This window comes from Ips typographus, linkage group LG8, assembly GCF_016097725.1.
Source record: "Ips typographus isolate SLU linkage group LG8, UJ_Ityp_2.0, whole genome shotgun sequence".
Taxonomy (NCBI): Eukaryota; Metazoa; Arthropoda; class Insecta; order Coleoptera; family Curculionidae; genus Ips; species Ips typographus.
The window spans coordinates 3099288-3121140 of NC_138429.1; the positions used below are offsets into that span (position 1 = coordinate 3099288).

Below are 21853 nucleotides of genomic sequence, written 5' to 3' on the forward strand. Positions count from 1 at the left end.
GAGTTTTCAATAAATTAGTGCAAACCTAATCGCCCTTCGAGCATTGACAACGTAGGCTCAGTCCTTCGTCCGCTGCCATTTGTGTAGAAAGTCATTAACTGAGAAATAACGCTCTGTTGCTCGTAGAGAAGTCCTTCTAGCTTCTCCAAACGTTCCCACATCTTGATATATTCTTGACTCAGAAGGTCCAGCGCTCTCCAGGCGTATTTCAGCTCGGTTTCGAGGATGTTCAATCTAGTGCCCAGCCGTTCCATATATTCGTTGATCACGTGGTCGACGTTGGCGTCCGAATAGGCCGGATGCGGTATGGCTGGCGTCATATTGTCCGATGAGTTTGCGAGGTGTCTATCACTCATTTTTCGACTAAGAACGCATGCGCACTACATAGTTAGGGCGTCATGATATGTAAGGTTGACCCGCTGGAAATGGTCAACAATGAAGTAGGAGACGTATGTGACAAAAAACAACAAACTGCGCCTCCTACATCATTGAAGTGATGTAAAGGAAGTTTAAAATAAACTTCAATTACATCAACTCCAGTTACTCACTACGATATGTACGGACGCAAAAATTCGTTGTAGTTGAACATAACTCCAAAGCGGGAGTGACTACCCTCTCACGCGACATGTCCGTAACTCCGATACTTTACCGCGGACGTTGCTAAAGTACCGATCATACGTGACACTAAAACTCGTAAAACTCCGTCAACGCACCGCAATTGCGCATTCATAACGCACTAGAACACTTTTAGCAGTTCATTTCAATTGGTTGGGTGTCTGAAACAAAAACCAGTTAATGAATCTGATTGAGGGAGGTAACAATTTTCGGAATCCAGGTCGTTATATCCTACAGGAGCATAAAAGTTTGAGCAACTGTGAATAATTTGCATTCAAATGAAATTAAGAATGTTTTATTGTAATATTTCTCTTAAACCTTTTATTACTGTACTTTTAGGTGGTAACAAACCGGTTAATTTGCATTCAGTAATTTAAGGGGATAATGAATAAATCCCTCGGACTAGCTAGTTTATCATTGAGAGTTCCAAAATTTGTTCAACTGTCGCTGGAATAATTACTGTATTCTCTAAGCATTTCAGTTTTGAACATTTGAAGTAACACAGTAGATGCGATTCACATTAATCCCGTTTTCTTTTGATGTATTTAGTGCGTAACTATAGTCTATCCGGCGAACCTACGGAGTAATAAAAGCGAAAATTAGTATTGGTCTATATCCGGCCCGTTTTACAATATAATATCTTCTTCTCTCTCTAATATAAGGACTTCTCGGGTCTCATGTCTGGATTCACTTTTACGTACCTGTTTTACAGTGTAATGCGGACCGACCAAAGTTGCCGCCCATCGAATTTTATTACTCCGTAGGTTCGCTGGATAGACTAAAGTGCCGTATATTTCGTAGTTTAAGAAAAGCAGCTAGGCGTAAGCTGTTATTTTTGACCAATCAGAAACTAGCCACTGTGTTGCCAGATCGATTATTACTCTGCTCATATTATTAATTCATAAATTACCATACTTGTATAATAATTAATGAGACTTAGGGGCGTGAATCTGTGACCTTAAGGAACCCTGGACCGGCAAAGGCGTGACTAATTGAAGAAAGTTGATAGACAATACGAACCTCATAATAAAGGGCGGTAATTACAACGTCGAGTTAATTATGAGTTGGAAATTTCTTAATTATACCCTGGCCGAGCTGTCAAATAATAATAACAATATGGCTGGCGTCGTTCCCGATTTCTTTTTCCGCTTTTAAATAAAGATAGCAACAGGATCGGGTCGGTGGGAGAATAAATTTGAATAATTAATTTTCTTCAGCCTTCAGATGGCAAAATGGCAAATATTAAAACCTCTAAATTTGCTTAAAATAATGAATTTGTAAATTGAAAGGACGTCTAATTTAATTTTGTGTTAATTCCTAAATTGAAGTTTAAAAAACTATGAACAAAAAAAAAAACGGAATTACATTGCTACCGCAAAACTCTTTGAAAAGTACCGAGTTAATCGAATTTTGCTGTAGCAATGTTTGGGATCAGCTTTGCGGTTCCCTAGGGATCTCACGTAGATAAATTGGAATTTCTTCCAGTCCAGAGGTGAGAGAATAAAAATTCACCGCTACGCTGAAATCGTCTGAAAATCTGTAACAGTTGTTTGCAGAAAATTTGGCAACATTTTCAAGGCAATTTTACTAGATTGAACTTGGAAAAGACTATAGTGAATCTAACTGAAAACGCAAAAATAACTGTAGTCTTGGTTGATAAATTTTCCATTTTATCAAATGGACGACAGCAGGAAGGAGCAATAGCAATCAAAGAGGGTGACAAAAATCGTTCAGTATGGCGGCCGTAAACTGTCAGAAAATCAGTGACGATAATTCAACTAATTTAAGTTTGCAAAAATTAACCCTTAACGGACCGAAAAGCAAAACAAACAAGAACAACAAGTCACATACCACTAAATATAAACAAAACTGTTTTACGACTAACTTCGGAAGTTTCATTTAATTGCGCAGTAGGCGAATGTGGGGGACAAAGATGGCGACTTCCGTCTCGGTCGCTTAATGCACAAAAGGGGTATTTGCTACCTCGTGATTCTTTTTGCTCGAAGGGACGACCCAATCATCTAAAATTTAATAAAAGGAGCGAGATTTCGGTGATAAATCGTTTTAAGCGATTTTTTTTACGGAAATGGGATCATTAAAAGTTTCGGACCATTGCTCGATATTCTGTCAACCGAATTACTCAGGACTGTACATACAATAATTAATCTTAGTCAAATTAAGGGAAATCCGGTGTAAAACGACCGACCGGAAAACCCGGAGTGGATTAAATCTCGATTTGTCACGGTGCCAAATTTATAAATTAATATTGGTGTACGAAGGAATTTAATTTTGCTGCCAATCAGACACTTCAATTTTCAAATTTTTGTTGTTCCAACAGTGGGCAGTATAATTTAAGCCAAAATCAATCGTCTGAATTACCTGTGTATGATTTTCCGTTTTTCTCATTCTCCGTGAAATACAGCAGAATTTTCGATTGGAAGCTTATTCACCCTTGAAAAACTGAATATTATCCGGTTTAGCGTTACGGAACAATCCAGACGGGCGCATCTGGATGTTCCCATTACGCCTGATCCGAAGAATAATGCAGGAGGCCCAAACTTTTCTAATTTACTCGAACTGCACGCAACAGTCCTTTTCCAGTTTACCGGATAAGGAGGCTCCGGGTGACTTTAACCCCTTTCCGTCCACCCCTCAAGCATTAAGTAAGTTTTCCTGCAGATGGGACAAAAATTAACACTGTTCAAATACATTTTTTTCTCAGCAGGTTTCAATCATTATAATCCGACACGTCAATCGGTTATTTAATTTGTTGATAAATCGATTTTAAAACTGTTCGGCGCTAAATTCGATTTACGTATAATAGTAATAAGCTGGGCGTGAAATTGCAAAACGAGCTGAGAACTCGAAACCGGAGTTTTTAATAAAATCGTGGAATATTCCGAGTAAATTTAATGCTGGGAAATGTACGTCATTGTAACCGATACGCCACTGATAAAAATTCAAAACAGAAACTTAACGATTTTGATCGGAAAAGTGCGATTAGAATCGATTAGTTTCAATCAATCATCGCCAATAAGCTCGGGTTTCAGAATAAAAGTTTTTGTCACTAAACGATAAAATTGTATGGGAGATTCATGGAAATTATTCGAAACAAGAAAAAACATCAATTTCCTATGAAACTAGCATGTTAAGTAGTTTAAGTAGAGTCGAATTCGCATACTTACAATAATACTTTTTATATTGGTTTGTGTGTATAAAGTTGCGCATTTATGTGACCTCATTTACACACTGGTATATTTAAATTAGCATAGTTTAATCGATTTCTTTGTATGTTGAAGGACACAATTATTTAATTTGTTTGCATTATTTTTACAACTTTAGTGATTAAGGTGAAAATTTCAGTTTGCTACTTTTTTTGACCTAACACAAGCTGCTGTCCATGTAGACCTAGCATAAATCACTATGACATTTTTGATCATTTAATCTACCTGTTGATGTCTAAGCTAACTCTCTGAACCAATAACATCAGCATTTAAAAAAAATTCCCGAGCCAACTTCCTTGATTTTCCATTAACTGCTTCGCGTTCGTTCACTATTACACTCAATTTCACCCCTCTACCTCCCCCTAGCCCTTTAATTGCCTATTTCAGACTTTTGCGCTCTTGAAATATCGGAACGCGCCATTTTCGAGTGTTTGCGTTGTCATTTCAACATTCTAGAACTACCACTCAAATTCAAATTCAAACTATTATGCTAATTTGTTCAATAGAGACGACGATTAATTTGATTAAATAATAAAAACTTGAATTGAAACTGCTATAGAAAATCCAATCTATTTAAATGGGAGACAATTCTAGAACGTGTTCCTAGTTATTAAAGTTGGCGAGTCTTAATCAGTGAATATGCAAGACAATTACCCTAATAACACGATGTATGCTAATAAACTTCTTGTCCTTTAGGGACCATAGTAACACACACTAAAACACGGTTGCCTATGATTATACAATGTGATAAATTTCAAATTATGCTAATACAGTACAACCGTTTAGTTGTTTTCTAAATGTGGGACAAACCAACTATTTTTTCACACGTATGATAAACAAAAATGCAACTTTGATACGTTCCCAGCATAAATATTCAAACCAAGAAGGCTGCTCATTGTAAAGAATAAATTTGCATTGATTTTCCCTAGTAATCTGTACATGTAGCAAGGGAGTTTAAAATTCAGTTGCAGCTTTGTTTCAAATAAAAAATGTCACATTTTTTGTTTGCCAGATTTACCGCCAGTACAAAATCACAAAATGGTAAAAGTTCGGTTGTTTGTCAAATAATTCAATTTTGAAACTTACCCACAAGTAGTGTAAAGTTTAAAATGAGCAAGCGTTACAAAGACGTTAAAAATTCAAAGTTTGACCTTTATATTAAAAACTAATTTGAACTTTTGGGTAGACTACAAACCGTCAGTTTGGAAAGCGGGAAATCTTTCTGTTCTTATGATTTCTTGGCTGACTTATCAGTCCTAAAGTGAAATCCCTTTCTGATTGAATTTCCACCTCTGACCCAGTTTTCCCTCCCTACAGCACTATAGACAGGTCCAGGGACTCAGCTGTTGCTCCACTATTGACTTTCGCTTCGTTTGCATTTTTAATATGTTTACTAGATAACAACACCCTGAAGGGTTGTAAAGTTTCATGGGGATTGCAAACCTCTATCAAAATGCATTTTGTTTGCCACTCTTTTCCGTTAGATTTCATCTCAGTAACTGTATGAGAATTAGATTGTTGTGACTATAGTATTTTTTGGGCTTCTCTGTAAAACGCTGTGTAAATACTTGATCCTTCTACAGAGTGTCTCAAGTTTGACATCAATTGCTAGCAGAACATCCCTTAAAGTTTATCACAATATGCTGTCCTTAATCAATGTCGTCTTCAGTGATCCAAGTTTCTTACCTATTTTTGCTATACATAGACGTTTTAACTTAACTGATAGTGGCAAAACTTTGAAAGCTTTAAAATACGTGTGAAACTTCCAACTGAACTTTTTAATATAGCGTTCTTGGAAAAGTTTTAATCTTTATCGATTTACATCGTTTTCCTGCTGGAATTTTATGAATTAATTATTGTTAACGCAATTTTTCCGAACAAATCCTTTGAAACTTCTAATCCCAATGCGATATTGAAACTTTTTCAGATCTGATAATCAGGAAAAATGGAAAAACTAGAATAGTTTGTCAGAATGATTTCCTACAGGTTGGAAGGTTGCCCATCTATCAGTCAAAGGAAACGAATTATCCAGATGTGCTCATTCTTGACAGTTGCTTATTGTGAGTTGAATTTTACCTATTTAATGTTTGTCATTCTGTTATTCATAAGGTAATTCCAAAATATTTTATACCTACAAATCTGACTAGTTCTGCATCTATCTCAAAATCCAAAAAAACAAATTACATAACACGGATATAATAATAATACTGGAAAAACTCTCAAAACTGGTTAGAGACCTCTACAAATAATGTCTTCAATCTTCCAAGAACTTTTTAAAATTGCCAAAGGCCTCTAAACGGTAATGAAAACTCCCACAAATTGCCAGAGGTACAAGTTTCCTAAACCTTCAAATAATAGCCCCTGCATATATTTTGAAAATGTCAGAAGCCTCTAAAAACTACTCAAAAACTGCCAAAAACCTTTACAATAATTTTGGAAACACCAGAAGCCTCTAAATACTACCGAAAGCCTCCTTAAACTTGTCAGAAGTGTCATAAAACACTCCAGAAATTTTTGAAAATTTTCTTTACGATGCTGTAATAACATCTGGTGGGAACAAAACGTTAAATAATTAAGCTGTTGAAATTTTATTATATAGCTATTAAACCATACAGCACATAATTTGTAACAATACGACTGCCATTTTTTTTATATACGTTTTTATAGGTCACTATTTGGATTTTACCATATTATTTAATTAAAAACTTCTAGAATCTTTTTTTTTTAAGTAGTAATACTCAATTAATTAATATCCCGTTATGTTTCTTTTATTAAGTAAGTACATTCTCCTTTGAGATTTTATATAAAAATTTCTGCGGTTTTATTTTACCTGATAAAATCAGAGGGACAAAAATAAACTCTCCATTGAATATTAAAATCATCAGCAAGGGTTGGATATTGATGTAATTTTTTGTGGTCGGAAGAGATAAACGACCCACCGGCACAATTAATTACGATATGGATGGACTGAAATTAGCTTTAATTGAAATTTTAATTGGGGTCGGTTTAATAAACGATAATAAAAGTTTTGAAAAAGGTTATAATTTGGGAAAGTTTTCATATTAAAGGCCACCAAGGTCAGTGTTGGCAAAGGTATAACCCATGTATGCCAGAAATGGCTAATTAATTAGACTGGACTGCTAAAAAGCATTTTCTTGCTTACATGCAGCTGTGATAGGTTCGTTTCAGGTTTTTTAGGGTTGAAAGTTTATTTTGACCTCCCTTTTAAAGGAAATTACATTCTGAACTCGACAGACTGAATAACGAGGTGACAGGAAGCCATTTTCATATTCCGCATTAAATGTTAAGCTAGTTTTGCGAAGGAAATCGATCGAGAACTGGAGTTGCTTTTAAATTATTTCGTATTAAAGGGGTGAACGCTCTGTTCGATCTAATATACGTCATCAATTAATCCTCCCCCTTCTGTTTCTCTCAGTATTTATGTATATTTAAAGAGGCCGGCATAAATTACAATTTACAATTTTTTCCATTAAATCCCAACTTTACCTATTTAAACAAAGCGTAATGTTCTAGCTTTAAAAGCCAACTTCCATATAAATGCAATATAAACTCTTCGCTCCATTCAGTTTTGTGTTTACATTAGAGAAATTCATATTTCCGAACCGCTTACCATGTGTTTATCTTTTGCAAGGATCCGTTTTGATGATGCCATACTTGCACACACTAAAGTGATAACAAGTTTAACCCTCTTCTAGAACGAGAGGGGACGTGACTGGAAACTATACTGGTTATTCCTCTCTTTTAGTGTTCCACTTTTCCTTTTATAGTCTCACACATCCGCTTTTCCAATCCACTATGAAAAAATGTATTTTTCAGTGATTTATTTGTTTTGTTGTGTGGTGCTTTAAGTTAAACAATTTTGATTAATAGCGTCCACAAAAAGGGCGTTAAATTAAAGGCCACTTATCCAAGACATCCGATAGTAGACGTGTGCTTCCGACAACAGATTTAAATTACATCAATTCGACCGCAGACAATTTTCCAGGTCCTAATGACGCTTGAACACGCACCAGTTCGATCACTAACGTACTAAACTTTTTACCTTTGAAAAAAAAATCGAAAATCAAACGGTAACGCCACTGATTCCCATAATACACACCGGGACCTTTGATGCTCGATACAACACGTCATGAAAAGTTCTTTTGTTCTCCAAGCAGTTTTCAATTTCCAGTAGGAGTCTTTTGAAATCTATACATTACTGGAGGAAGTCGTTATTGCTCACTGAGAAAAGAGTTTTATGTTGGTTTTCATTCAGTGAAAATTCTATAAATCGGTGTCACAAATTAGTGATCTTGTGTTATAATAAAATGACAATCGTATTTCCTTAAGTTATGAAATATTTTTGTTCTGAAAAAGTATCAATAACATTGGAAAATTGAAGAATTACACAAATGTGGAAGTTAAACACTTTTGCCAGCAATGAAACTCCCTCATCTGTATTAAATCGATTAAGCCTGTAATCATAATGGGGTTTACTCTGGTGGTTATCTTTATCAGAGGGATCGTGCAGGGCAGTCTTATGTGCGATTATTTCTGCGGCAACATGTAAAAACCGAATTACGACGGACATGTCATGATAACGTCATTCCACTCCCAAATGCGGTTGAAAAAACATTATTTGAATGTGAAAGGACTTTTGTTGAGCAAAACTTTGAGATTTTGTAATAAATTCTGTTTGATGTTAGTTGTAATAAATTTGATAAGTCTTTGGTAGATATTAAAATTTATTGTCAGATAGTTTTCGTATTTTATGATCCTGACACCAGAAAATATAAAACATGACAAGCTAAGTCATACGTTACCATTAATCTAAAGTTGCCCATCAGTTTTCAAAGCTGTCAGGGCCCCAAAACTGGTTTTCCTTCGATTTAACATGATGAAACCGTCCTATTATTCACACAGTGAGTGAATGAAACGACAATACAGATTTCGCATAGATCAACAGAAATAATAGAATACACAAGATTGTTTAAAGATTAGTCATGTTGAAGTTAATAACAAGAGAAAAGTTATGAGGATTGTAGAAGTCAGCATTTTCAACTCCCAGAAGATATTTATCACCTTTTTGCTCCTGGAATATGTTTTGGACCTGGATTTTTGAAACAAATCGACTTACAGATTCTGGCCCAAACCACAATAGCACTTCCCCAAAAGACACTGAACACTCTCATCCCTTTTTGAACGAAAACACGCATACTTTACTGGCGCTTCGAGTAAAAAAACCCGCGCACGTGACAATAAGGCAACTGAGTAAACATCCGGACACTGTACAAACACTTATAGGAAGAGTGCGGAGTTTCGGGATCAGGGAAAAACGGGAGGCCCCAACAATTAAACACGGGAAAAATACGATAAAAATGTCGTCGCGGCTACGAAAAACGACGGACAAGAAACGAGGGAGGGCCAGGACAACTTCCGCGAAGTCGACGGCGAACTGAGCGTCCCGTGTCCCACCGGGGAGTTCGTAAGCCTGCGCCCCATGTGCGAGGCCGCATATTGATTCCGCTTGCGCCTCGTCGAGCGCGAACTTTCCTATATACTCGGGGCTGTTGTGTGACAGCCTCTGTTGCTCACGTTTACCACCACTGGCCCCCTTTTCTACTCAATGTATGTTAAGCGAGTTATAAGACTAGCACTAGTCTGAAATTAATGTGGTTTACACTTACCAACTCGATAATTTTAATGGAATAATGACCAAACTTGGTTAAATATTCTAGAGGAGGAGATAACACTTTATCTTCTTCTTTGAAAAAAACAAACGTTTTTTTTTGTGTTTATTTGCCAAATTAGGTGCTATTGCTATTAATTGATGACGTTAATTTTGTATATCACACCCAACAAACTACTTTGAATATTCTAGTCATTGTTTTTTTTTCCTTATTGCAATGACTAAAACCGAACCTAATAAACCGAATAAAATCATGTTTTAAGCCACAGTTAGGCAATCTCTGCGACGCATCTACGTGAAATCGAACATGGCCAATAAGTTATCATTACCCATTGACATTGCCATCGATTCGGGCATACAGAGCACGTAAACCGCCCATTACGACCCAAGGGATAATTGAAGGTTGTCCCGGATCCGTATAATTAGAATGAAATGTGCACATTGCCACTGATATGTCACCGTCGTAGATTCTGCACAGTGACATATGGACACTTAAACTGGATTTATGACACTTGGGTATTTTTTTTTGAATACATTTTAAAGCTTAGTCCTGAACAAAATTTATTCCACACTTTAACAGTTAATTAGAATAATTATATTAATTATCTTTAGAGAAAAAAAACTTTTTGCTTTAACTTGCCCTTACATCATCCTATTTTGAGTGCAAACGTTTCAGTAGCACAAAGTTTTATTAATACTAATATTATCATAAATTATTCTTCTAATATTCCTCTTTTGCCTTGTCCCGATTACGAAGTGCGTATAGGGCACTGGAAATTCCAGCCCTTAGGGGTCGACGAAACCCCGGCTCGTTTCCAGATTTATGACGGAATTATGCTTCCAGTTTAAAATATCATTTGTTCTTGTCCTTTTATATATATGTATATAAATTTCCAGAGGGAGGAACATTTTTCCGCTTTACCATGACAGAGAGAATTTAATCTTTGATTTCGAATATTTGTGACCCAATTAAGATGGGAGAAATCAATGAAGGGATATCTTTTCAAATCCTTCCGAGCCGCACGATTTGCCCGAGTTACATGGTCTTGACGTTCTCATTATAAATTATTAATTAATACGTGTCTTATCGGTGACGGTTTACCCTAATGAATTAACGTCGTCCTTTCACGTCCAATTCAGCAGTTTTTTAAAAACCCCAATTTCACTAATTAGCTAATAAAAAAAATTTGCATGTTGGGTGATTGGTCAAAAAAAGCAGCAAGCTTGTAGAAAATTATTGCAGTCATGTGACAATTGTCACTTTGGTTAAGTTCACACCTTTGCCACCAACGCCTCAGTGGCATTTCAACAAACTAATTTGAACCACAAACTAGGCTAAATTGCAACTGCACTTGTTCCAAAAAAAAAACCGTAATAAATGAAACAAACGGGGCAAAACCACATTTTTGCCTACACAACATTGAATTTTATCGGGGCCGACCAATCCTGTTTATTTTGTTTAGAGGTAAAAAATTGTTTAGGCCTCCGTTACACGTTTGGCTATGGGCCACAACGATTTGTCGACAGTTTAGTTTGGGGCAATTGCTAGTTTGTTCCGGTGAATTCGGATTGCTCCAACTGTAGGCATTTACAATCGAGTTTTGCCAGCCAAAGGTCTGAATGAAAATTTCATTGGCTTGAATCCAGGCGTAAATACGGAAGCGCCGAGTGCAACTTCATTAAATAAACATAAGTTTCTCCGACTGTTGTTGTCCTGGCAAGAAATCATAAGGAAGGCCCGACCTGGAATTAAATTTTCCGCCTCGCAACAGGCCAGATATTAACTCGTTCGTTTTAATTGAATAAGCGAGCGCGTCCTGTTGCTCCAGAATTGAAAATGGCCCCGTTCCAAAAGCGCCACGGACCGGAAGCGACATCTTCCCTTAGGATGCACCAGATCCACGGCGATTTCCAATTCGAGAGGGCTCGTTACTGGGGAATTTCTTGTTTGAACAATTCATCTTGGAAAAAATGTTTTTATGGATGTTTGTTTTGAAAGGAAGGTGCATCGTGAGGCAAATGTCCCCTTAGATTGGTTTAGAAGTAAAAGCCCCCAAATACAATGTCTAAACTGTCACCAAATGTTACATCTATCAAAGTTGACATCATAGAGCTGTAAATACAATTTTCCAAAACAATCCACTATTTTGGTACTTTATAGTTTTATGGCAGTGCAAAGGCAATTTTGACTGTTGAAACAGCTGTCTTATGACTGAAGACAATGTCATAAACTGCTACTACGTTGCATCTGTCAACTGTAATGTAACATAACCAACGTTCTAGACTGACATAAAAATAAATGTCACATTTGCCTACGCGAAGCTGTGGCCGCATTTTCAAGCTCCATAGAGCGAGCAGAGAGATTTTGACGTCACAATGACGTAATTTGGCAGTTGGTCAAATTATAATTTTCCCAAATTACGTCATCGTGACGTCAAAAACGTCGCTCAAAAACGCTCCATGGAGCGTGAAAACGAATGCGGCCCTGTAAGTATAACTTGTACTGTAACTTATCCCATGGACAAACTATTTGGTATTTAATGGCACTTCTATGCTAATTTTGACAGTAGTGACAGCTGTGCCGCGACCGAAAATTATATCGTAAACTGTCATCAAACATTGCATCTTTAAAACTTAGATTCGTAGAGCTGTAAATACAACTCGAACAGTAAGTCACCAAAATGATTGTAATAATGTGAAAATAATGAGTTTGATGGCAGTTTTAAGTTTATTTTGACAGCTGTGACAGATATCACGAGACCAAGTAATTTCGGATCCAAACGCGTTATGATACAAACGTCACGTGACCACCATGTGATTTTTAGATCATAACGCGTTTGGATGCGAAATCTTGGATGTCCTAAACGGTCATTAAATGTCAAAGTTTGTCAAATTTGCCTTCACTGAGCTGCCAATACAACTTTTACCAAAATCATACGTTATTTTGGTATTTGACATTTTTCTGACAGCTATAAATATCACTTAAAGTGTAACTGAGCAAAATTGTACACTACTAATTAAAAACTACTTTAAAAAACTGTGTTAAATACAAGCTACGTTTTTCTTTTTAAAATGGCTAATAACAAACGTTTGTTACACCGTTTAAGGTGACAATCGAGGATTATATTGTGAGCAGGCGTAAAAGAGGCATCAAAAGAGAATAAAGAATCTAATAAGAGCAAAAAAACGTTCGTCTGGCCTAATGACAACTCATCAAGTCGGCTGAATTGAGGGAGAAAAATTAGTCTTAAAGATGACTATCTTCATATTTAGCCAGCTTTGAACCATTAACTTAACAAATTGTAATAGTCATTTGATAGATGTAATCCAGAAACTTTGTTCTTTTCACTTATCTGCTAAATTACATAAAATTATACGTACCTGTTAGCATTATAATTAACTAACAACTTAACAACACACGAAATTAGAATTTCCACGCCAAGAAAATTGTGCTAATATTTACAAAATCGGCTTACCTGATTAATTCACATGGAACATACAGACAGTTAAATAAGACTTACCTGAAACAAAACAAAAATCGATTAGTGACGATAATAAATTTCGAAAATACTCAAATTAATACAGCAGGAGAAAATGAATTATCGAGGACAATAAAATGCCAGATTCATTAATATTCCAAAAGGTCAGTCCAAATCTCGATAAACGACCGGATCAATACGCCCCTTGTTTATATTTTCCCCTTATAAATTGTCGAGGAATTTTAAATTAACGTTATTTTGAAAAAGTTTTCCATTACTGTCATCCTAAGAACCGCAATAATAGATTGAGCTTTGAAGTTTTCACGGAAAGTTAAAAAGGCCAAAACACGCAACAAACCATTCTAGTTCCTAACGTATTTAGTGTTTTTTTTTTCGAAATATCAGTCCCTTTCTAAACGCGCCAGTAGGGCTTGAATTATTCATTAGAAGCGGTGGGAAATGATAAATCAATAATGGTAATAACGGGAAATGATTATTTGTCATTAGAGAGCGACTGAAAGTGGCAATTAGCCAGAACAATGAATGATGTTATCGAACTCGGCAGACATCAAAATATTATAACTTCAGTTCGATTAGTAGGTCAGACCGTCAATTTTGACACGTGACAACACCTTTCAACATGAAATTTGCCATATTATTGTATACAAGCATGGAAATTACAAATCAATGCTCTGGACTGATAAAGTTATCACGTGAGCAACAGCAGTAAGTAGTGGCAAATGGAAAAATGCTGTAAATAGATTGGCAACACTGGATTGAAGAGAGAAAAAATTACTCGTTATCACATGACTGCTTATTCTTTAAAGCTACTTTTGTACAATTAAAATTCCGTCCAGATCTGCTGACCTCAAACGGTTCGGCAGTCAAAAAGAACAAACGTCGTAATTCCCCATGAAATAGAGGGACGAATCGGGGGGCGGTTCGTTAGTTAAACCTCGCTCCTGCCCATGAAAATTACTGCGGAAAACGCCAAAGGCCCTATTTCCCATCCTTGTCTCGCCCATTTTATGCCACTATTATTATTTAAGATACCCGACAGCTAACGAAACGGCTTCTTCGCGGTGCAAAACTGGCCCCGAAACGCTTTTTGATTTAGAGATGTGGTTTCAGGAAGCTGTTATTTTGTCGTGTATGGCCGCCTTTTTCGCTACGTTTAATACTGTCGTCGTATATTTTCTAGCGGAGAAAATGTGCTGAAAAATGGCATGAAAAGGCTTTAGACTTGTTGAAACTACGAGATTATTAAAAAATAGAGGAAAACGTTGCCAGGTTGAGTTTAAACTTATGGTTTATAAATCACGTGACATTATACAGAATATAGTTAATAAAACCACGTGATAACTGACAGAAATTACTCTAGTGCTGGAAGTCTGGTCGTACAATCTACTCTAACGTTAATTATGTACCCAAGATCCATAATTCTGAAGTAGAGTGCAGATTTACGCTGATATACACTTAGAGAGGCCCCAGATGGAAATTTACAACTATTTCCTTCGAAAGCGTACATACACCTATCAGAACGTGCACTACTCTCGCTTTATGGTCGGGCTATCTTTCTAAGAAGTTTCCGGAAAACGCATACATTGCACAGGATTGCCAACAGTGACGATACAAGTTTATGCACTGCTCTAAATGCATGGTAGATGTTTCCAGTCTGCAAAACTCTTTTACTATCAATTTAGAGTAGTAGTTCAGAAATTAGACTTCACCATACAAATTTGAAATTTTGAGTTAAGAAGCACACAAGAAAGACGTGGCATTATTACAAGTCTGAAAGGAACAAAACCTTTTGTTAGGAGTGAAAACGAGACAACTTTTTTTGTAGGACTCCAAAACAGGCTTTCTCGTCAAAGATTTATTTGCGAAATGAATAGGGAAAAGTTCGTTTTATGTTTAAAGTTTTTTGTATGTGGTTTGCCCTCTTTTTAGTGCAAATCAATATGGTATCTCGCATTTCCTTTATAAATCCACTAAAAGCAATTTAAAAATCAGTAAAACATTTTGTCTGGTCGTCCGAAACGAATTAATGTCTCAGGCCTCACTCGTTAAGTGCGATTTTCTTGGAAACTATCCAAATCTGTGGTTAAAAGTCTAAAAAGTAAAATAAATCAATTGCCAACCAACACGTTTCATAACTCATGCGTTTACGATGCTCACTTGTCCATAAAATCATCAGAACTGAATTGTAGGTAGTAATTTCTGTGCAAATAGCAGTTAAAACTTTGCTGTCTAAACATAACTTGGTCAGTGTGTATTTCAATTTAGCAAAAACACACAAACTTTAAGAAACTTTCCACACTAGTGACTGGAATTTCATATATACGGTACAATTTTCCGTGTCAGTAAGTAGGAAACTGGAAACTCCATTAGCGGCAAGCCCCAAGTCGATAGGAATGCTCAAAACCCAGAAAACGAAATTGAATTTGCATAGTGTGTGCACCAGGCACAACCATTTCTTAACGTTCTCTTAACTTGTCGAGTGTTCTCTTTCATATTTAATTTTTACGACTTTCAAAAGAAAAATTACCAGATTTTGTTAATAATATAAAAGCAACAAATCAACGAAACTTTTCCGGAAAGAAAATAGGTCTTTTTATTTACGTATATGTGTCTCCCAAAGGGCTTGCGGCTTGGCAAATCGGCTAAGGCCCTTTAGGATACAATAAATCCCGACTAATATGTTGTTTCTATGCTTTATTTCTCGGGATCACCGTAAATCTGGTGCTATATACCACCAAATGGAATGGTCTAACAGTAAAATTGCTTGTCGTAGAAACTTTCAAGTTTTGCTGTATTTGAGTTTAGAGTAAGTTTTGTGATTATTAATTTTAAAACTTAAAGTTAAAACACAATTTAAATTAACCAATTGTGTCAAGACTGTCGAGTCCTCTATAGAGTTGGAAAATGGCCAAAATCGAGAACGAAAATGCCTTAAAACGTTTTATAACGAGGTTCACAGTTTGGCCTGAGTCGAAAGTAATTGGCCCTATTAAATTCATTGCCACTTGTTTACTCTTTGCATTGCTTGTAAGTTAATTTAACTCGATGTGGGTTAAACTAACTCACTTGCCAGTTGTCGCGATTAATGGAGAAATTTCCAGGGCTTTTCTAAGATGTCGGTAATTTTTTAAATCAATAAAGCTCGGTTTTATCGTTCGTTAGGGCCGAACTTTGTAATTGGCTAAACGTGTATCTGGCAAGTGAACCAGAAGCGTTTGTTTCGAAAATTAAGCCTTATGTTCCTCGGCCCGGACAAGTAAAAGGATTGATTTTCTCGAAAAGCTGACCTCCTCCATTAGATTTCAGGAAATGTCGATGTTTACACTGGTTTTTCTTCTTGTCTCAATTCAAAGGATTTATTACAAAGACAAATGGTTTGAAAACAAGTAAAGTTTGTGGTCTCGTAAATTAGTAATTCCATTACAAAAATGTTTACAATAACCAAGGCATATTTTAAGTTTTGTACTTTATTCTAACTTAATTATCTCGAATCCTTCCATTTCTCTGCAGATTAATCAGAATTCTCATTAACAATTCTCCTTGTTGTGTTTGACACAGCTACTACCACCCAAACTTTGGGTTCTTAATGGTTTTTGTAGGGAAATGTCTTGACGTAATACTTCTGATGTTTTACAAGACTTTTTCACCATGGATAAGTAAGTAGGTAATAGCTTTGTTTCACTGTATTTCATCATCATTTACACCAAGCAATCTAACTTCCTAATAAAGACTAACGATTTACCATTATTTTAAAATAAAGCACATAACCACACACACTAAAATATCGTTATAAAGTCCTTAATTAAAAGTTTCCTAACCTAAACTTCGTTTCTATTGTCACGTTGTTTCATTTAACGGTAGCTGGACCGTCGGTAGACCCTGAAGGACTTTGAGCTCTAAATAATCAGGTTTAAATGCAAAACTAAAATTATCTTGTTGACCGCCTCTATCCAAACTCGATGGGGATTATTAAACCAGTAGAGCGAGTTTAATAGAGTTTCAGTTTTGTTCTCGACAATTTAAAAAGTAGTGTCGCTTTAAGCGAAACGACCGCAATCCATTTTAAAATCGGACCAGGAAGTTTATCTGGCTCCAAGAGGAATTTGTGACTGTTCTGGTTTAGATTAAATTCGATCGATAAATCACAAAATTCAAATTAAAGCACGTCCTAAATGAGTGTACGAATTCCTTGCACCAAATCCTAATTAACTGGATGACGTTTTGCAATTGTTTTAAAGTTTGCATTCCCCGAATCAAACAACTGGCGGTATGTGACTGGAAAACTGAGTCGACGTTTTACGACAAAAACCTCATAACTGCATATTTCTGGGGGGATTTCCAGCACAAAAACCAGGCGCGATATTAAAGGAAATGAAATAATTTTAGTACGTGCAATCGTTTGTCTACGACTGGTTGTGCATGGACAATTTCTGGATCGGGACGCTATTCATTTATTTAAAAATATGCGACCCTATTGACCTAAATTTTCTTAACAGACACATTACTATTATTAAATTTCTCCCTAAAAAGACCGTAAAAGATGAAAACCATTTATAAAACTTGCAGGCCTATTGAAAACACATTTAAATCCCAGTTATAATTGTTATTTTGACAAATCACAACCTTTATCAGTCCTGAGAATTGTTTACACTATTTATTCACTGAATATTTAATGGCTTCATATATTCTGTGTGCAAGTGTTTAAAGTAGGGATTTAAAACAATTAGGCATTAATAGCATTAGAAAAATCCCCAATTGTCGGGTAAATTAACTTGGAAAGTTTCCAACTAGGATGGTAAACCGAGTTTATCCTTCGGCTTATGTCGGTTTTGCGGAAAAAACTCCTTAATGTGAATTATGCCCGTTTTTTGGGGATAGGAACATAAACGACCTAATTCATTGCTTGCCTATTCTGCAGTGAGTAATAGTTCTCGATGGAGGGTGAAGGCGCCCACACTTAATTTCGGTCGGAAAATTAATTATTATGGGACGCCGATATGTCAGACATAAAATAAATGAACATTTGTTTTGGTTCTTGTTCGATTACTTTTAATGGACAACAGATAGTTAATCTTTGATTTCTTTTGTTTTGTGATGGTTTCAAGGAAATTTTTTGAAAAAGGCTTGAAACTCATGTTTTCATAATTTTTGGGGGTATGATAATCCACTGTTTAATTAATCAAAGACCATTCGGCAGCTTAACTAAAAACTTTGCTCCGAAACAAAGAAAGCCCCCTAGCGCCATTTTCAAACACCAGCTGCCTTATTGATTACTCTGAACTTTCAATCAATAAAAACTAGCCAAGTTCTCGTTGTAAAAGTTAGAGGGCGCTTCGCACTAGTGCCGTAAAACAAACATACATACCGCTTTAACATAGTTGTAATGTTTAGCCTTCATGACCAAATAGGCTTTTCTCTGTTTCAACAGTTTGCTCAGTCTTTGAGTACGTTGGGCTGAAGTTAAGGGCCCCTCGTCGTTGAACACAATTTCAGGGGGCATAAGATCGTCGATTGTTTCAGGGGGCGGCGACTGTTTAGGGGTCACAGTGGACAGGGGCACGGTTTTTGCTATCAAAGTTTCACTGCGTACGCTCCATTGGCTGCTTCCGAAACGTTTTTGGTTCATCAAATCACCGATGCTACCGCGCACGCTTACAGTAGTCGCGCTACTTAGGAATGACCTAAAGAGCGATACGAAAGTGCTGGTTACTAACGTGTTCGCACTTGAAGAATAAATGAAATGGAATTTAAACGTAGAAAATTCATATTGCTTGAACTGAAATACATTGTCAAAATGGCAAAACTCAAAGTAAAAAGACTGTCAAACTTTTGTTAGTCCTAGGATGGAACACAGTAACCAGCACTCACCTAGACATATAAGGACTGGGCGGTACCGAAGCCGGACTGGCTGTCAATTTGACAGTCGACAAATCGGAAACGGGCAAAGCAATCTTGTCAATGTCGGACATGCTCGAACCGCGACGCATCCGTAACCGATCCTCCGTTTCCGTCATCTTCGTGGTGGTTTTCTTCCGGATCCGTTCCGCGGATCTGGCGTGTCTCGATCCGCACTTCATGTTCGAGAATATGGAAGATCTGACCGCGGTCCAATGATGATGATCAGTCATCGCGGAGCATGCTGAGGTCGTTTAGAATGTGACCTTAGCAGGCGACCTTACATACCGGAAATCACAGCGCATGAGGGTAGCCAGACTACAGAAAGTGGGGCAATGTCAAGCGTTTTGGTTATCATCAGGAAGCGTTTTTACGTCGAACCAGGGTAATTGAATGCAAATTTAAGTCAGCTGAATATGATATTGATAAAGAGTAATAATTTTTACTTTAACGCTCACTTTAGAGCTAATTCGAGAAAATAAGATTTCCTGTGGCACAAAATGCACTCTCTTCATTATTAGATTATGCCTCTTTGTGCTATCTAAAAGCTTTCAAATTCTTAAAATGTCAATGGTTTCCTACACGTTATTTTAAAAACGATCCTATTTCCTGCTTACGGATTTGGAACTCATGTCTGCAATGCTGATTAACACTATCAATGTAAGTAAATATTCGTATTATTAAACGTACTCTCTCTAATTTGGTTACATTCACATTTTACGTCTATTATCTGGTATTATTATCTATGATAGGTAAATAATGATTGCCTATAAAAATAGTGAATCATTTTATAACGAAAATATAGTTTTGGTTAAGAATAATAAAAAATCTGTCTTGTATCTGAATACATTTTTTAAAATTCGGTTTGACATTTTCTTGAAATTTTAAAGATATTAGAAAGTTAACTTAAAATGTATTCTGGCTACCTTCAATAATTCTCTTAGACAGCACTGAAGAAGGTGGGTTTACACTACAAAAGACACGCACAAACACCACGAGGTACGTTCACGACGCAAATATTCGCGTCAAAGCTTCGGTCGCGTTTACTCCCGCCGCTCATAAAGGTTAGCCTGGTGCATGGTTCGGTTGTCAACCCCCTCTTTTCGTGTTGTCCCTAAAGCTCGTTCGACAGGATAATCGTGTCTAATGTAGTCGACGGTGCGAAAATTATATTATACAGGGTAAAACAATTAAACGTTGATTAAATTAAATTTTTGTGGCTTGCAGAGGTAAAGAAAATTAAATATTCTTTTGTTTAAGAGAAAACTGTTAGCTTCATTAACACGGTAATTAAATAATTTCTATATAACTTTAAAGTGACGACTTTTAGATCGGTTAAGTCAAGTCAACGAGAACGAACTGATCCGGTACTTTATGAAACAGCTTGGTTGTCACGCAACAAACAAACTAGATTCTGTTTAAGTGCTTTGCCCCCCAACTCAGTGGGATAACGACGAACCGCTGAGCTTTGAAAGCTGTAAGCACTTGCAAAGCGACATTGAGTATTGCAAAAGTGTCGGTTTATTAAGGATAACGACCACACTCAATTTTTATTGGCCTTAAAGCCAGCCAACTTGACCCTTAACAGACTCCCTTAATATAAATGATAAATAACAAACCGAATTGGAGCTAAACCAATTCGATTATGAACGCATAATAAAGAGTGTAAACTCACGTGTATCTGCAGGAGGATCTTGTTGAACGCCCACAGCCAACGGGCGTGCGCCGACACCTTTTGCTTGCGTTCCTCCTCCTCAAAGTCGACTTTTTTCACGTCCTCTTGGTGGTCTGGTACCAAATGATTGTCTTCTACCAGTTCATTATTGTAATCTGGCTGAATGGTCACTGTAGGTAACACAGTGGCTGATTGACGGACCGAACCGTGACGTTGGATTCCTACCAAATACAAACAGAAGCAAAATTAATTCTGTTAAATGATCTAGTGCTGTCTGAATTTTGAAAATGTAACTTCAATTATACCTTTTTGGAACAGGTTACTAGCTTTTCAGAACCTTTCAGATACAAACAGAAGCAAAATTAATTCTGTTAAATGATCCAGTGCCGCCTAAATTTTGGAAAATGTAACTTCAATTATACCTTTTTGGAACAGTTTACTAGCTTTTCAGAAGTAAAAAGCGCAGTCACCAAATGTCAAGAAATTTTTTTTTTATTTAAGAGTACACTAAATATTAAAATGCACAGTAAATTCCTGCACCTTAAAGAATTAAATCTCTAAAGAATAAAATATATTTCAAGCACTTCCTCTTTTAAAACATATGTATACAGACAATACAACAAAAATACAACATACGAAAATACCATACAAGCATGAAATTGAATATATCTCAACGAGTATGACATTAATAAATAAAATATAATTTTCACTTATTACAACATAACTTTTAACAGTTGAAATTAACATGAAACAAATCAATTCATTAATGGTTATTACTATGAGTACAAAAGTGATACCAGGCAAAAATAAACTTTAATAATATCAAGTTTTTTGGGTAATTTGTTGTTTTTAACTTTGTCAAAGAAGAAGTGAAAATATTTTCTTTCTGTATTGTTCTTAAACATAAAAAATAAATTATTAGTATGGGAGATTTAATTTTAATGACACAGTTTTTTATGCAAATCGTTATGGATCTTGGCACGAATTTTCTATTTAAAAGTATTTGTCATAAGTAGGAAGAGTGGTGGAAAGCAAGTATAAGTAAAATGAGAACTTTAAGAAACGGAATTTGTGTACACAAATTGTTATGATCGAAATTAGCTTGAAGCAAATGAAGTCGTTAACAGTATTTACTATAAGTGCCAAAAGTGATCACAATCCAAAAAAATTATGATAACGGAAAACAAAGGAAAACACTTTTAAATTCATTAACAACAGAAAGAGAACTTTTATTTCGGTTAAATTAAAATTAGGT

General features: G+C 36.1%; 1 protein-coding gene across 8 annotated transcripts in view; it reads right to left on the reverse strand.

Moving 5' to 3' along the window:
- Positions 1–21853, reverse strand: part of unc-13 (protein unc13 homolog) — a 68802-nt gene that overhangs the window by 26505 nt on the left and 20444 nt on the right. For 3 of the 8 annotated variants that reach the window (XM_081985458.1, XM_081985459.1, XM_081985457.1), the window contains one exon: positions 20599–20819. In XM_081985458.1, the coding sequence (XP_081841584.1) occupies positions 20599–20819 (221 nt within the window). Of the gene's footprint in view, positions 1–25; positions 420–548; positions 2142–8976; positions 9309–20598; positions 20820–21853 lie in introns of those variants that run through there. The other 5 variants (XM_081985452.1, XM_081985454.1, XM_081985455.1 and 2 more) reach the window with 3 other exon arrangements.